Source organism: Lucilia sericata, unplaced genomic scaffold (genome assembly GCF_015586225.1).
Source record: "Lucilia sericata isolate MDLA Ls3-8-SP2 unplaced genomic scaffold, ASM1558622v1 Contig006212F_arrow, whole genome shotgun sequence".
NCBI lineage: Eukaryota > Metazoa > Arthropoda > Insecta > Diptera > Calliphoridae > Lucilia > Lucilia sericata.
This window is the reverse complement of record NW_023997709.1, coordinates 1-18,533: the sequence shown is the minus strand read 5'-3', so window position 1 is coordinate 18,533 and position 18,533 is coordinate 1. Positions and strand designations below refer to the sequence as shown.

At 32.6% G+C, this 18,533-nt stretch overlaps 1 protein-coding gene across 1 annotated transcript; it reads right to left on the bottom strand.

Moving 5' to 3' along the window:
• Positions 1–210: 210 nt before the first annotated feature.
• LOC119615609 (transcription factor Sox-21-B-like) lies at positions 211–7,789 on the bottom strand (the record flags this gene model as incomplete). The annotated part of the gene is made up of 3 exons (XM_037971616.1): positions 211–302; positions 7,529–7,656; positions 7,723–7,789. Coding segments are annotated over 3 exons (287 nt in total), but the record flags the coding sequence as incomplete, so codon positions are not given.
• Positions 7,790–18,533: the final 10,744 nt, after the last annotated feature.

The following is an 18,533-nucleotide window of genomic DNA, read 5'->3' as shown; positions in this document are numbered from 1 at the left end:
AATCAGCATTTAACAAATTAATGGCTACTGTACTTCTATATGTATAAAACTAGACCTTGAAAGTAGTTTGGAGAAGTGAAAAAAAGAAACAATTACCACATTTCCTTTTTGAATCAAGGTACTTGAGTTAATTGTTGATCGGCTTTTTTACTTGAACCCTTTTATGCCCAATTTTGTAACAATTTAAATTACTATGTAGCTACTACTCACCTGTGATGTTGGTGGATTCGTTTGCGTTAGATGACTGCCTAAATGATAAGCGGCTGCTGCTGGTCCCGGCGCAAAATAACTGGGCGTTATGCCTGCAAACAAAAGATAATTTAAAAAGGGTTTTGAGTAAAGCATAGTTGTTGTCAAGTGTTCTTTAAATTTCTTTGTTACACTCAAATTGGTACTTTATTAAACAATTATCATAATAATAGATTGTCTGCCTAAGCAATGCTGACCTCATCTCTTCTAAGTGTCAGAGTGATGCAGCGGGTTTTACTCTTAATCTTGAAATTCTATTAATGCTTTCTCAGCTTTAACTTAGATTGTTAGTTTTGCTCTTTTAACCCCTCAAAGAGGCGGCAAAAAGGACAACCGGAAGGACATTATTTCACAAAACTTTTCTCCAATAGAACCATATATTACTCTAGCAAACATTAGCTGTCTATACAAATGCTGAGTTAAGCTAAATTCTCCCCACATAACTCAATTATGTCCACAATTGGTGGTTTCTTCTCAGTAAACCCTGAAAATCCCCCTAATAGTTTTAATACAAGTTAACTCCCCCCCCCTGTAAAACACAAAGAAACTGTTACACATAATAAATATTTATTTATGGATTCCAGCTAGATTTTTCATGTCTCTGCTAATGTCATTCTCTGCTTACGTGACATTTCAGTATTTGTCTTTATGTCTTGTATTCTTTTTATTACACATCCTTTATAAGTCCTTTCACATACTTATAGTTTTTCCTAAATTAGCTTTTGTTGGTCTATAACATATTTCCATTATGTGTATTTGTCAGAAACATGTTTGTAAATGACATCATGGCAACAATACTTGATATTATTATTAAATAAATATTTAATAAACAAAAAGTAAAAACAAAACCTAAATTAGCAAGTACAAAGGCTTTAGGTTTTCATTCGAAATTTCGAATTTTGCTAGAATATAAAAGTGATCACAGATTTTCAGCTTTAGGCCGTAGCTCTTCTAGTTTAGCCAGAAAATGGAATTTTGTTTCACCAAAAAATCGAATTTTTGAAGGAAATAAAAGTGATCACAGATTTTCATCCTTTAGGCCGTAGCTCTTCTAGTTTAGGCAGAAAATGAACTTTTATGTTTTCACTCAAAAAATCGAATTTTGTAGGAAATAAAATGATCACAGATTTTCATCCTTTAGGCCGTAGCTCTTCTAGTTTAGCCAGAAAATGAACTTTTATGTTTTCACTCAAAAAATCGAATTTTGGTGGGATTAGAAGTGATCACAGATTTTCATGCTTTAGGCCGTAGCTCTTCTAGTTTAGCCAGAAAATGGACTTTTATGTTTTCACTCAAAAATCGAATTTTGGAAGGATGTAGAAGTGATCACAGATTTTCATCCTTTAGGCCGTAGCTCTTCTAGTTTAGCCAGAAAATGGACTTTTATGTTTTCACTCAAAAAATCGAATTTTGGAAGGATTTAGAAGTGATCACAGATTTTCATCCTTTAGGCCGTAGCTCTTCTAGTTTAGCCAGAAAATGGACTTTTATGTTTTCACTCAAAAAGTCGAATTTTGGAAGGATTTAGAAGTGATCACAGATTTTCATCCTTTAGGCCGTAGCTCTTCTAGTTTAGCCAGAAAATGGACTTTTATGTTTTCACTCAAAAATCGAATTTTGGAAGGATTTAGAAGTCATCACAGATTTTCATCCTTTAGCCGTAGCTCTTCTAGTTTAGCCAGAAAATGGACTTTTATGTTTTCACTCAAAAAATCGAATTTTGTGGGATTTAGAAGTGATCACAGATTTTCATCCTTTAGCCGTAGCTCTTCTAGTTTAGGCAGAAAATGGGACTTTTATGTTTCATTAAAAAAAATTGAATTTTGGTGGGAAATAAAAGTGATCACAGATTTTCATCCTTTAGGCCGTAGCTCTTCTAGTTAGCCAGAAAATGGACTTTTATGTTTTCACTAAAAAGATCGAATTTTGGAAGGATTTAGAAGTGATCACAGATTTTCATTCTTTTGCTCTTATCTCTTCTAGTTTAGCCAGAAAATGGACTTTTATGTTTTCACTAAAAAATGGAATTTTGGAAGGATTTAGAGGTGATCACAGATTTTCATTCTTTTGCTTATCTCTTCTAGTTTAGCCAGAAAATGACTTTTATGTTTTCACTCAAAAAATCGAATTTTGGAAGATTTAGAAGTGATCACAGATTTTCATCTTTAGGCCGTAGCTCTTCTAGTTTAGCCAGAAAATAGACTTTTATGTTTTCGCTCAAAAAATCGAATTTTGAGGATTTAGAGTGATCACAGATTTTTATCCTTTAGGCCTTAGCTCTTCTAGTTTAGCCAGAAAATGGACTTTTATGTTTTCACTCAAAAATCGAATTTTTGAGGGATTTAGAAGTGATCACAGATTTTCATCCTTTAGGCCGTAGCTCTTCTAGTTTAGCCAGAAAATGGACTTTTATGTTTCTCCCAAAAAATCGAATTTTGGAAGGATTTAGAAGTGATCACAGATTTTCATCCTTTAGGCCGTAGCTCTTCTAGTTTAGCCAGAAATTGGACTTTTATGTTTTCACTAAAAAATCGAATTTTGAGGATTTAGAAGTGATCACAGATTTTCATCCTTTAGGCCGTAGCTCTTCTAGTTTAGCTAGAAATGGACTTTTATGTTTTCATTAAAAAAATTGAATTTTGGGGATAAAAGTGATCACAGATTTTCATCCTTTAGGCCGTAGCTCTTCTAGTTTAGCCAGAAAATGGACTTTTATGTTTCACTCGAAAAATCGAATTTTGGAAGGATTTAGAAGTGATCACAGATTTTCATCCTTTAGGCCGTAGCTCTTCTAGTTTAGCCAGAAATTGGACTTTTATGTTTCACTCACAAAATCGAATTTTTGAGGGATTTAGAAGTGATCACAGATTTTCATCCTTTAGGCCGTAGCTCTTCTAGTTTGGCTAGAAAATGGACTTTTTATGTTTCATTAAAAAAAATTGAATTTTGGTGGGAAATAAAAGTGATCACAGATTTTCATCCTTTAGGCCGTAGCTCTTCTAGTTTAGCCAGAAAAATGGACTTTTATGTTTTCACTCGAAAAATCGAATTTTGGAAGGATTTAGAAATGATCACAGATTTTCATCCTTTAGGCCGTAGCTCTTCTAGTTTAGCCAGAAATTGGACTTTTATGTTTTCACTCACAAAATCGAATTTTTGAGGGATTTAGAAGTGATCACAGATTTTCATCCTTTAGGCCGTAGCTCTTCTAGTTTAGCCAGAAATTGGACTTTTATGTTTTCACTCACAAAATCGAATTTTGAGGGATTTAGAAGTGATCACAGATTTTCATCCTTTATGCCGTAGCTCTTCTAGTTTAGCTAGAAAATGGACTTTTATGTTTTCACCTCAAAAAATCGAATTTTGGAAGGATTTAGAAGTGATCACAGATTTTCATCCTTTAGGCCGTATCTCTTCTAGTTTAGCCAGAAAATGGACTTTTATGTTTTCACTCAAAAAATGGAATTTTGGAAGGATTTAGAGGTGATCACAGATTTTCATTCTTTTGCTTCTATCTCTTCTAGTTTAGCCAGAAAATGGACTTTTATGTTTTCACTCAAAAAATCGAATTTTGGAAGAATTTAGAAGTGATCACAGATTTTCATCCTTAAGGCCGTAGCTCTTCTAGTTTAGCCAGAAATGGACTTTTATGTTTTCACTCAAAAAATGGAATTTTGGAAGGATTTAGAGGTGATCACAGATTTTCATTCTTTTGCTTCTATCTCTTCTAGTTTAGCCAGAAAATGGACTTTTATGTTTTCACTCAAAAAATCGAATTTTGGAAGAATTTAGAAGTGATCACAGATTTTCATCCTTAAGGCCGTAGCTCTTCTAGTTTAGCCAGAAAATGGACTTTTATGTTTTCACTCAAAAAATCGAATTTTGGAAGGATTTACAAGTGATCACAGATTTTCATCCTTTAGGCCGTAGTTCTTCTAGTTTAGCCAGAAAATGGACTTTTATGTTTTCACTCAAAAAATCGAATTTTGGAAGGATTTAGAGGTGATCACAGATTTTCATTCTTTTGCTTCTATCTCTTCTAGTTTAGCCAGAAAATGGACTTTTATGTTTTCACTCAAAAAATCGAATTTTGGTAGGATTTACAAGTGATCACAGATTTTCATCCTTTAGGCCGTAGCTCTTCTAGTTTAGCCAGAAAATGGACTTTTGTGTTTTCACTCACAAAATCGAATTTTTGACGGATTTAGAAGTGATCACAGATTTTCATCCTTTAGGCCGTAGCTCTTCTAGTTTAGCCAGAAAATGGACTTTTATGTTTTCACTCAAAAAATCGAATTTTGGAAGGATTTAGAAGTGATCACAGATTTTAATACTTTAGGCCGTAGCTCTTCTAGCCAGAAAATGGACTTTTATGTTTTCACTCAAAAATCGAATTTTGGAAGGATTTAGAAGTGATCACAGATTTTCATCCTTTAGGCCGTAGCTCTTCTAGTTTAGCCAAAAAAGGGACTTTTATGTTTCACTAAAAAAATCGAATTTTGGAAGGATTTTAGAAGTGATCACAGATTTTCCTCCTTTAGGCCGTAGCTCTTCTAGTTTAGCCAGAAAATGGACTTTTATGTTTTCACTAAAAAAATCGAAAATCGGAAGGATTTAGAAGTGATCACAGATTTTTATCCTTTAGGCCGTAGCTCTTCTAGTTTAGCCAGAAAATTGACTTTTATGTTTTCACTCAAAAATCGAATTTTGGAAGGATTTAAAGGTGATCACAGATTTTCATCCTTTAAGCCGTAGCTCTTCTAGTTTAGCCAGAAAATGGACTTTTATGATTTCACTCAAAAAGTCGAATTTTGGAAGGATTTAGAAGTGATCACAGATTTTCATCCTTTAGGCCGTAGCTCTTCTAGTTTAGCCAGAAAATAGACTTTTATGTTTTGACTCAAAAAATCGAATTTTTGAGGGATTTAGAGGTGATCACAGATTTTCATCCTTTAGGCCGTAGCTCTTCTAGTTTAGCCAGAAAATGGACTTTTATGTTTTCACTCAAAAATCGAATTTTGGTGGGATTTAGCCGTAGCTCTTCTAGTTTAGCCAGAAAATGGACCTTTGTGTTTTCACTCAAAAAATCGAATTTTTGAAGGAAATAAAAGTGATCACAGATTTTCATCCTTTAGGCCGTAGCTCTTCTAGTTTAGCCAGAAAATGGACTTTTATGTTTTCACTCAAAAAATCGATTTTTGGTGGGATTTAGAAGTGATCACAGATTTTCATCCTTTAGGCCATAGCTCTTCTAGTTTAGCCAGAAAATGGACTTTTATATTTTCACTCAAAAAATCGAATTTTGGTGGGACTTAGAAGTGATCACAGATTTTCATGCTTTAGGCCGTAGCTCTTCTAGTTTAGCCAGAAAATGGACTTTTATGTTTTCACTCAAAAAATCGAATTTTGGAAGGATGTAGAAGTGATCACAGATTTTCATCCTTTAGGCCGTAGTGTGTTTTCACTCAAAAAAAATCGAATTTTGGTGGGATTTAGAAGTGATCACAGATTTTCATCCTTTAGGCCGTAGCTTTTCTAGTTTGGTCAGAAAATGGACTTTTATGTTTTCACTCAAAAAATCGAATTTTGGTGGGATTTAGAAGTGATCACAGATTTTCATGCTTTAGGCCTTAGCTCTTCTAGTTTAGCCAGAAAATGGACTTTTATGTTTTCACTCAAAAAATCGAATTTTGGAAGGATGTAGAAGTGATCACAGATTTTCATCCTTTAGGCCGTAGCTCTTCTAGTTTAGCCAGAAAATGGACTTTTGTGTTTTCACTCAAAAAAATCGAACTTTGGAGGGATTTAGAAGTGATCACAGATTTTCATCCTTTAGGCCGTAGCTCTTCTAGTTTAGCCAGAAAATGGACTTTTATGTTTTCACTCAAAAAATCGAATTTTGGTGGGATTTAGAAGTGATCACAGATTTTCATCCTTTAGGCCGTAGCTCTTCTAGTTTAGAAGTGATCACAGATTTTCATCCTTTAGGCCGTAGCTCTTCTAGTTTAGCCAGAAAATGGACTTTTATGCTTTCACTCTAAAAATCGAATTTTGGTAGGAAATAAAAATTATCACAGATTTTCATCCTTTAGGCCGTAGCTCTTCTAGTTTAGCCAGAAAATGGACTTTTATGTTTTCACTCGAAAAATCGAATTTTGGAAGGATTTAGAAGTGATCACAGATTTTCATCCTTTAGGCCGTAGCTCTTCTAGTTTAGCCAGAAATTGGACATTTATGTTTTCACTCAAAAAATCGAATTTTGGTAGGAAATAAAAGTGATCACAGATTTTCATTCTTTTGCTCCTATCTCTTCTAGTTTAGCCAGAAAATGGACTTTTATGTTTTCACTAAAAAAATCGAATTTTTGATGGATTTAGAAGTGATCAAAGATTTTTTATCCTTTAGGTCGTAGGTCTTCTAGTTTAGCCAGAAAATAGACTTTTATGTTTTCACTCAAAAAGTCGAATTTTGGTAGGAAATAAAAGTGATCACAGATTTTCATTCTTTTGCTCCTATCTCTTCTAGTTTAGCCAGAAAATGGACTTTTATGTTTTCACTCAAAAAATCGAATTTTGGTGGGATTTAGAAGTGATCACAGATTTTTATCCTTTATGTCGTAGCTCTTCTAGTTTAGCCAGAAAATGGACTTTTATGTTTTCACTCAAAAACTCGAATTTTGGAGGATTTAGAATTGATCACAGATTTTCACTCTTTAGGCCGTAGCTCTTCTAGTTTACCCAGAAAATGGACTTTTATGTTTCACTCAATAAATCGAATTTGGTGGGAAATAAAAATGATCACAGATTTTCATCCTTTAGGCCGTAGCTCTTCTAGTTTAGCCAGAAAATGGACTTTTATGTTTTCACTCAAAAAATCGAATTTTGGTAGGAAATAAAAGTGATCACAGATTTTCATCCTTTAGGCCGTAGCTCTTCTAGTTTAGCCAGAAAATGGACTTTTATGTTTTCACCCCAAAAAATCGAATTTTGGTAGGATTTAGAAGTGATCACAGATTTTCATCCTTTAGGCCGTAGCTCTTATAGTTTAGCCAGAAAATGGACTTTTATGTTTTCACTTAATAAATCGAATTTTGGTAGGATTTAGAAGTGATCACAGATTTTCATCCTTTAGGCCGTAACTCTTCTAATTTAGCCAGAAAATGGACTTTTATGTTTTCACTCAAAAAGCGAACTTTAGAGGGTTTAGTAACCTTTTGTAGACTGTAGGTTTTCGTTTAATTATTTATAAAATTTGATTTAATTTATAGTATGTGACTTACCTGCCCTTAAAGCCTCTACTGGTACCGATGGATATGGCATTGGATAGGGATAACCATCTCTTCTCAAAGCCTTGGGTTTTCTTCTCGGTCGATATTTATAATCGGGATGTTCTTTCATATGCATGGCTCTAAGATAAAGAAAATTTAAACGAATTTTACAGAAATGTAGGGATATTGTTGGTTGCTACACCTACCTCAGCCTCTTGGCTTCATCAATAAATGGACGTTTTTCTTCTTCGGTTAAAAGTTTCCATTCGGCTCCTTCAAATAAAAAGAAAAGAAGAAAAAGCGTAAATAATTTAAATCAATATTAATTACCTTTCACTTTTCAAATATTTACTAAACCATTGAAAAATGTTGTAACGGTTGCTAATGACAAGGATAATTTCAATTTGTTGAACAAGGACTACAATAATAGTAACCAAAAACAAGAGCTCTTGCTAAAGAATAATATTGTAAGAATATTACTAATAGAAAGACAGTTGTCATTTACATTTGTAGCAAATGTATGAAGATACTTAAGGATGTAAGTAACTCAATGAAGTAAAATTACAGAAAGTAATACAAGGGAAATGTACACCCCAACTCCCTTTTTCCAGAGAATTGAGTCAATTTTGTGGTTTAATGAAAAACAGGGTAATACCAACATAACATTGTAACTAAACTTAAATTATCCTAGATTTCTAAGGACCCTGTTATATTCTAGAAAACCTCCTATAACACACAACTATAAACAAGACTTTTAAAAGGAAAAGCTACACACACTCAACTCAATATTAAGGACATATTTTCCCCCTCACTTTATCCCACACAAAAACACACACTCTTATAAGTTAAGTACTCAGCAACATATTGACAATCTGAAACAATAACAATTGTCAACAACATATAACAAATCTGAGAAAAAGCTTCTGCCATTATAAGGATAACATTTTGATATTTTCAACAATATTCTGTATTCCTTTCATTCTTTCCTCCTACATATACAGCAACAATAATTGTTAAAAGCAGAAAAATGGATTTAAGTTCCATTAAAAATATAAAATAACAAAACAACTACAACATATATACAATAGAAGACAAGACAAGTTACCAGAGAATGCGCAAGGACATGTTAAACACATACTCATACATAGTCCCACTTATTTATAGCTGTCTCTTGTTGTATTGGGGAAAAAGGAGAAAAGTATGTTTGGTTTGTTGTTTCTCTCTTTTGTTTCTCAAGGCAACCTGTGACAAATAATAAGTGTGTTATTTACACACACATAAGTAAATACTATCTTACCTGTTTATACTTTTTTAATATGATGTATAGAAATGTAGATTAACAGGATGTTGGGAGAGAGGTAGTAAAACAAAACTATGTTCATTTGTTAGCTTTTTGTGTAGCATAAAAAAGGGTGTTTTAATAAAAATAAATTAAAAGTAGTTAAATCTATAGTCTAGTCTATAGTCTAGTCTATAGTCTAGTCTATAGTCTAGTCTATAGTCTAGTCTATAGTCTAGTCTATAGTCTAGTCTATAGTCTAGTCTATAGTCTAGTCTATAGTCTAGTCTATAGTCTAGTCTATAGTCTAGTCTATAGTCTAGTCTATAGTCTAGTCTATAGTCTAGTCTATAGTCTAGTCTATAGTCTAGTCTATAGACTAGTCTATAGTCTAGTCTATAGTCTAGTCTATAGTCTAGTCTATAGTCTAGTCTATAGTCTAGTCTATAGTCTAGTCTATAGTCTAGTCTATAGTCTAGTCTATAGTCTAGTCTATAGTCTAGTCTATAGTCTAGTCTATAGTCTAGTCTATAGTCTAGTCTATAGTCTAGTCTATAGTCTAGTTTATAGTCTAGTCTATAGTCTAGTCTATAGTCTAGTCTATAGTCTAGTCTATAGTCTAGTCTATAGTCTAGTCTATAGTCTAGTCTATAGTCTAGTCTATAGTCTAGTCTATAGTCTAGTCTATAGTCTAGTCTATAGTCTAGTCTATAGTCTAGTCTATAGTCTAGTCTATAGTCTAGTCTAGTCTATAGTCTAGTCTAGTCTAGTCTATAGTCTAGTCTATAGTCTAGTCTATAGTCTAGTCTATAGTCTAGTCTATAGTCTAGTCTATAGTCTAGTCTATAGTCTAGTCTATAGTCTAGTCTATAGTCTAGTCTATAGTCTAGTCTATAGTCTAGTCTATAGTCTAGTCTATAGTCTCGTCTATAGTCTAGTCTATAGTCTAGTCTATAGTCTAGTCTATAGTCTAGTCTACAGTCTAGTCTATAGTCTAGTCTACAGTCTAGTCTATAGTCTAGTCTATAGTCTAGTCTATAGTCTAGTCTATAGTCTAGTCTATAGTCTAGTCTATAGTCTAGTCTATAGTCTAGTCTATAGTCTAGTCTATATCTAGTCTATAGTCTAGTCTATAGTCTAGTCTATAGTCTAGTCTATAGTCTAGTCTATAGTCTAGTCTATAGTCTAGTCTATAGTCTAGTCTATAGTCTAGTCTATAGTCTAGTCTATAGTCTAGTCTATAGTCTAGTCTATAGTCTAGTCTATAGTCTAGTCTATAGTCTAGTCTATAGTCTAGTCTATAGTCTAGTCTATAGTCTAGTCTATAGTCTAGTCTATAGTCTAGTCTATAGTCTAGTCTATAGTCTAGTCTATAGTCTAGTCTATAGTCTAGTCTATAGTCTAGTCTATAGTCTAGTCTATAGTCTAGTCTATAGTCTAGTCTATAGTCTAGTCTATAGTCTAGTCTATAGTCTAGTCTATAGTCTAGTCTATAGTCTAGTCTATAGTCTAGTCTATAGTCTAGTCTATAGTCTAGTCTATAGTCTAGTCTATAGTCTAGTCTATAGTCTAGTCTATAGTCTAGTCTATAGTCTAGTCTATAGTCTAGTCTATAGTCTAGTCTATAGTCTAGTCTATAGTCTAGTCTATAGTCTAGTCTATAGTCTAGTCTATAGTCTAGTCTAGTCGAGTCTAGTCTAGTCTATAGTCTAGTCTATAGTCTAGTCTATAGTCTAGTCTATAGTCTAGTCTATAGTCTAGTCTATAGTCTAGTCTATAGTCTAGTCTATAGTCTAGTCTATAGTCTAGTCTATAGTCTAGTCTATAGTCTAGTCTATAGTCTAGTCTATAGTCTAGTCTATAGTCTAGTCTATAGTCTAGTCTATAGTCTAGTCTATAGTCTAGTCTATAGTCTAGTCTATAGTCTAGTCTATAGTCTAGTCTATAGTCTAGTCTATAGTCTAGTCTATAGTCTAGTCTATAGTCTAGTCTATAGTCTAGTCTATAGTCTAGTCTATAGTCTAGTCTATAGTCTAGTCTATAGTCTAGTCTATAGTCTAGTCTATAGTCTAGTCTATAGTCTAGTAGTCTATAGTCTAGTCTATAGTCTAGTCTATAGTCTAGTCTATAGTCTAGTCTATAGTCTAGTCTATAGTCTAGTCTATAGTCTAGTCTATAGTCTAGTCTATAGTCTAGTCTATAGTCTAGTCTATAGTCTAGTCTATAGTCTAGTCTATAGTCTAGTCTATAGTCTAGTCTATAGTCTAGTCTATAGTCTAGTCTATAGTCTAGTCTATAGTCTAGTCTATAGTCTAGTCTATAGTCTAGTCTATAGTCTAGTCTATAGTCTATATAGTCTAGTCTATAGTCTAGTCTATAGTCTAGTCTATAGTCTAGTCTATAGTCTAGTCTATAGTCTAGTCTATAGTCTAGTCTATAGTCTAATCTATAGTCTAGTCTATAGTCAAGTCTATAGTCTAGTCTATAGTCTAGTCTATAGTCTAGTCTAGTCTAGTCTATAGTCTAGTCTATAGTCTAGTCTATAGTCTAGTCTATAGTCTAGTCTATAGTCTAGTCTATAGTCTAGTCTATAGTCTAGTCTATAGTCTAGTCTATAGTCTAGTCTATAGTCTAGTCTATAGTCTAGTCTATAGTCTAGTCTATAGTCTAGTCTATAGTCTAGTCTATAGTCTAGTCTATGGTTAGTCTATAGTCTAGTCTATAGTCTAGTCTATAGTCTAGTCTATAGTCTAGTCTATAGTCTAGTCTATAGTCTTATTTAGTCCTATAGTCTAGTCTATTTTAACTTCTATTATTATTCCACATTTTTGTAAATTAGCAAAAAAAATCTTAATTTGCTGTTGAAAACACACATTTTGTAAAAACCTTTATAAAAAGTTTATAACTTAAGTATGTCTACATGTGTATTTTAAACTTTTGTTTATTTTTAACAATGGTTACTATACATTTTGTTGTTGTTCTACTTCTTGTTCTTGATAATAATTTAAGCTATCATTCTTCATTCAATTTCTATCAAGAAATTTAGAACAATAGAATTTACAACAAGACAGGATATGATGTAGCAGGTTACTTACAATTCGTACAATATGTTTAGAGATTCTCATACATTCATATGAACACAAATAGAAGAAATGTTATAACAAAAGATTTGGTACATGAACACATATACTTACATACATATGTAGAGATTATAGGCAAGTCAGTCTGCCAGTCATTCAGTTATATTGTTTATAAAGTCTAAAGTAGAACGTTATTTAGGAAAAGTGAAGGAGGAGGGATTTGTATTGTTGAAAGGAGTAGTAAGTATAGTCATATAGATTGTAATCATTATAGCACTATGGAATGACATGTTTATAATGGAGGGGAATAACATGTTTTAGGATGGGGGAGGTGATATATAAGAAAGATAGTTGCTGGTTGAATGTTGATTATAAATGTGTAGACAAATGTTTGATACAAATAAATACAAATATATCTACTAGAAAGTGTTTTTCTACAGTTATTTAAATCGTTATTTAAGCTTATTATTAACATTTTTCCGCCAACAATCATACGCCTAGTAGCACTTTTATTTAAAAATCTATCAAACTCATTTACTTTTTTTAAATTTTTATAATTTTAGATCTCTTTTAATTCAAAATTTTAATTGTGTTGAAAAATAAACTCTTACTGACCTTCAATCAACCTTATACTTAAAACACAGTTGCTAAATTAAGTATGTAGTATGTAAACAAAAAAATCAAATGTCTACCAATAAACATACTTCTTTTAATCATATTTACTCTTAAGAATAGTTACCGTTATAAACTCTTTATTAGTAAATAAACAAACTAATTTGATGCTCCCTCCTCTTTGTCCAACTCAAGACTAAACTAGTAATAAGTTTAAACATGTGTTTGTGTGCAAAGGTACTTACACTTGTGAGAGTAAGGTGGACTACTTAGCAGACATGGAAAACTTAAACTATAAAAATAGACTGGACCATAGACTAGACCATAGACTAGACTATAGACTGGACCATAGACTAGACTATAGACTAGACTATAGACTAGACTATAGACTGGACCATAGACTGGACCATAGACTAGACTATAGACTAGACTGTAGACTAGACTATTGACTAGACTATAGACTAGACTATAGACTAGACTACAGACTAGACTATAGACTAGACTACAGACTAGACTATAGACTAGACTATAGACTAGACTACAGACTAGACTATAGACTAGACTATAGACTAGACTATAGAGTAGACTATAGACTAGACTATAGACTAGACTATAGACTAGACTATAGACTAGACTATAGACTAGACTATAGACTAGACTATAGACTAGACTATAGACTAGACTATAGACTAGACTATAGACTAGACTATAGACTAGACTATAGACTAGACTATAGACTAGACTATAGACTAGACTATAGACTAGACTATAGACTAGACTATAGACTAGACTATAGACTAGACTATAGACTAGACTATAGACTAGACTATAGACTAGACTATAGACTAGACTATAGACTAGACTATAGACTAGACTATAGACTAGACTATAGACTAGACTATAGACTAGACTATAGACTAGACTATAGACTAGACTATAGACTAGACTATAGACTAGACTATAGACTAGACTATAGACTAGACTATAGACTAGACTATAGACTAGACTATAGACTAGACTATAGACTAGACTATAGACTAGACTATAGACTAGACTATAGACTAGACTATAGACTAGACTATAGACTAGACTATAGACTAGACTATAGACTAGACTATAGACTAGACTATAGACTAGACTATAGACTAGACTATAGACTAGACTATAGACTAGAATATAGACTAGACTATAGACTAGACTATAGACTAGACTATAGACTAGACTATAGACTAGACTATAGACTAGACTATAGACTAGACTATAGACTAGACTATAGACTAGACTATAGACTAGACTATAGACTAGACTATAGACTAGACTATAGACTAGACTATAGACTAGAATATAGACTAGACTATAGACTAGACTATAGACTAGACTATAGACTAGACTATAGACTAGACTATAGACTAGACTATAGACTAGACTATAGACTAGACTATAGACTAGACTAAAGACTAGACTAGACTATACACTAGACGAGACTAAAGACTAGACTATAGACTAGACTATAGACTAGACTATAGACTAGACTATAGACTGGACCATAGACTAGACTATAGACTAGACTATAGACTAGACTATAGACTAGACTATAGACTAGACTATAGACTAGACTATAGACTAGACTATAGACTAGACTATAGACTAGACTATAGACTAGACTATAGACTAGGCTATAGACTAGACTATAGACTAGACTATAGACTAGACTATAGATTAGACTATAGACTAGACTATAGACTTGACTATAGACTAGACTATAGACTAGACTATAGACTAGACTATAGATTAAACTATAGACTAGACTATAGACTAGACTATAGACTAGACTATAGACTAGACTATAGACTAGACTATAGACTAGACTATAGACTAGACTATAGATTAAACTATAGACTAGACTATAGACTAGACTTTAGATCAAAATATGATCTAGACTTTAATACTGACTTGTCCATCCCTGCTACTTACTCTACTAATAAATTATTAAAGTGTAAATATGACAGTAAAGTCCTTTTTTGTTTTGATTTGTTTTTGTGTTAAGTTTAGTTTAAGAGAAATCTTAACAATCATACTTTATGTTTACCATTTGTTTGTGTCGTTTCTATTGTGTTTTTGTGTTTATGTCATTTTGAAAGGTGTCGCGTCCAGTTATTCTCATCGTCTTTTATTATTTGTCATATAAAGAAACATTTTCATAATTTGGCAAATAATAAGACGCATAAAAATGAGCAATTACTTTAGGTTTCTTTCTTGTCATCGAGAATTACTTTTCCGCTAACAATTACCTGGATGGAGTATATGCATAAGGAGGAGGAGAAATTGCTCATTTTTATGTGGAATTCATTTACTCATGTGTGTTTATATTGGGAGACAATACAATTTTCATATTTATGTTTTGTTTGGTTCAAGTTGTCATAGTTTCATAAATTGTATTGTGACAGGAACAAATAGAGGGTTCAAGTGATTTTGAGGAATGTTCTTAATTTGTGCGACGTGAAAAGTAAAATCTCCACAACATAAAAAAATATTGTGTTTTAAGTTTACTCCCTAAAGAAATTAATTTCATATTATTTTTACTAAAACCCTTTTCCTTTTTACGATTTTATTAAAATTTGAAGCTTTTCTATTTAATAACACGTCACACGTAACAAAAACAATGAAAACCGAAAAAAACAATTATCTACTTTTTAAGAAAATTAAAACTGAAGACTCAATAGAAAATAAACAATTATGATAAAGGGCGTATTACGTAAAAAATACAACAGCAAAATAACAATAGCAACAGCAACCCGCTTTTAAAATTTGACAGATACACCTGTCAATTGCAACAAGGAAAATAAGTAGAAAAAGGCGATTTCTAACAAAACAATGCAAAAACCCCTCTCTCTCTCTCTCTTTTTCAATTTCAATTATCAATGAGTATTGAACGGCAGCAACAACAATAAAAGCTAAACAATAAGGAAAAGTAAAAAAAAAGTAATAAAGCTTTAACGAAGAAATACGAAGGCAAAACCTTAAACAAACAGCAAGGTTGTATGTAATCAAGCTTAAATGGAAGTTAAATATCTACTAGAAGGAAAGAGAGGGTGAGATATAATGCAGCAGCCTTCAATTGAAATCTAATCAATTGTTTTCCTTATTGATTTGATTCTCTGAATCACCATTGTGGGGGGAGGAGAAGAAATCATTACATGTTTTGCTGTATTGTGTTTGTTTTTGTATTTTGTTGTTTATCCTGTTTATATTTTTGGTATAATGTAAGATTTTGACCGTTTTTGTTTAAACTCCCCGGAGAATGTAAAGTCCCCACATGGAATATATTATATTAAACCTGTAAGAAATTGAATTTTTACTGAATGGTTGTTTTTTTATTTTTTATTAAATTTTTTAGGTTTTATGTAAATTTTATATTTATTCAAAAGAATTGTAATTCTATTCTAGTTCAGTTCTAGTTCAGTTCAGTTCAGTTCTAGTTCAGTTCTAGTTCAGTTCTAGTTCAGTTCTAGTTCAGTTCTAGTTCAGTTCTAGTTCAGTTCTAGTTTAGTTCTAGTTAAGTTCTAGTTAAGTTCTAGTTCAGTTCTAGTTCAGTTCTAGTTCAGTTCTAGTTCAGTTCTAGTTCAGTTCTAGTTCAGTTCTAGTTCAGTTCTAGTTCAGTTCTAGTTCAGTTCTAGTTCAGTTCTAGTTCAGTTCTAGTTCAGTTCTAGTTCAGTTCTAGTTCAGTTCTAGTTCAGTTCTAGTTCAGTTCTAGTTCAGTTCTAGTTCAGTTCTAGTTCAGTTCTAGTTCAGTTCTAGTTCAGTTCTAGTTCAGTTCAAGTTCAGTTCTCGTTCAGTTCTAGTTCAGTTCTAGTTCAGTTCTAGTTCAGTTCTAGTTCAGTTCTAGTTCAGTTCTAGTTCAGTCTAGTTCAGTTCTAGTTCAGTTCTAGTTCAGTTCTAGTTCAGTTCTAGTTCAGTTCTAGTTCAGTTCTAGTTCAGTTCTAGTTCAGTTCTAGTTCAGTTCTAGTTCAGTTCTAGTTCAGTTCTAGTTCAGTTCTAGTTCAGTTCTAGTTCAGTTCTAGTTCAGTTCTAGTTCAGTTCTAGTTCAGTTCTAGTTCAGTTCTAGTTCAGTTCTAGTTCAGTTCTAGTTCAGTTCTAGTTCAGTTCTAGTTCAGTTCTAGTTCAGTTCTAGTTCAGTTCTAGTTCAGTTCTAGTTCAGTTCCAGTTCAGTTTTAGTTCAGTTCTAGTTCAGTTCTAGTTCAGTTCTAGTTCAGCTCTAGTTCAGTTCTAGTTCAGTTCTAGTTCAGTTCTAGTTCAGTTCTAGTTCAGTTCAGTTCTAGTTCAGTTCTAGTTCAGTTCTAGTTTAGTTCTAGTTAAGTTCTAGTTCTGTTCTAGTTCTGTTCTAGTTCAGTTCTAGTTCAGTTCTAGTTCAGTTCTAGTTCAGTTCAGTTCTAGTTCAGTTCTAGTTCAGTTCTAGTTCAGTTCAAGTTCAGTTCTAGTTCAGTTCTAGTTCAGTTCTAGTTCAGTTCTAGTTCAGTTCTAGTTCAGTTCTAGTTCAGTTCAAGTTCAGTTCTAGTTCAGTTCCAGTTTAATTCCAGTTCAGTTCCAGTTCAGTTCCAGTTCAGTTCTAGTTCAGTTCTAGTTCAGTTCTAGTTCAGTTCTAGTTCAGTTCTAGTTCAGTTCTAGTTCAGTTCTAGTTCAGTTCTAGTTCAGTTCTAGTTCAGTTCTAGTTCAGTTCTAGTTCAGTTCTAGTTCAGTTCTAGTTCAGTTCTAGTTCAGTTCTAGTTCAGTTCTAGTTCAGTTCTAGTTCAGTTCTAGTTCAGTTCTAGTTCAGTTCTAGTTCAGTTCTAGTTCAGTTCTAGTTCAGTTCTAGTTCAGTTCTAGTTCAGTTCTAGTTCAGTTCTAGTTCAGTTCTAGTTCAGTTCTAGTTCAGTTCTAGTTCAGTTCTAGTTCAGTTCTAGTTCAGTTCTAGTTCAGTTCTAGTTCAGTTCTAGTTCAGTTCTAGTTCAGTTCTAGTTCAGTTCTAGTTCAGTTCTAGTTCAGTTCTAGTTCAGTTCTAGTTCAGTTATAGTTCAGTTCTAGTTCAGTTCTAGTTCAGTTCTAGTTCAGTTCCAGTTCAGTTCCAGTTCTGTTCTAGTTCTGTTCAGTTCTGTTCTAGTTCTGTTCTAGTTCTGTTCTAGTTTTAGTTATGTTCTAGTTTTAGTTCTGTTCTAGTTCTGTTCAAGTTCTGTTCTAGTTCTGTTCTAGTTTTAGTTCTGTTCTAGTTCTGCTCCAGTTCTGTTCTAGTTCTGTTCTAGTTCTGTTCTAGTTCTGTTCTAGTTCTGTTCTAGTTCTGTTCTAGTTCTGTTCTAGTTCTGTTCTAGTTCTGTTCTAGTTCTGTTCTAGTTCTGTTCTAGTTCTATTCTAGTTCAGTTCTAGTTTTCTTCTGGTTTTGGTTCTGTTTCAGTTTTCAATATTGATTCTAAAATTTACTAATTTTTTATTTCTTTTCAGATTTCTTTAAATTTGTTGTAAGCAATTGGTAAGTCTTAGCTTTGCTATTAAACAAATTCTTATACATTTTTTAAATTATTCTTTATGTTACTTTAACTTTTTATATTAACTTTCAAAATATTTAAAACTTTTTTTAAAACTTATTTTAAATTCAATTTTTTTCTTTGTTATTTCAACTAACAAATACATTATTTTCTATATTATTTGTATAACGAAATACAATTCCATTTTAAACATCCATTTTGTCAATTGACAGAAGCATAATATTTGCTGTCAGTTGCAGCTATTGTCCTTTGTTTGATAACATTGTCGAAATTGTATTTTGTTATCGAGTACATGCTCTCACTCTCTCTCTTTCCCTTGTTTAAACTAGAGCCAGAAAGGGGAGCCTCTGTTGTATAACAATGAAAACAACAAACTAAAAAAGGGAGTGAGGAAACGAGGGAGTTTTCACTGTTAAAGGGGCTGTATCAATTCAAATATACGCTTAAGCTTTAGCCAAAAAAGGTTAAAACTTACTTTTTATTATTATTTTTTCTTGTAGTTGTTGTTGTTGTTGATGTTTACTTTTTTC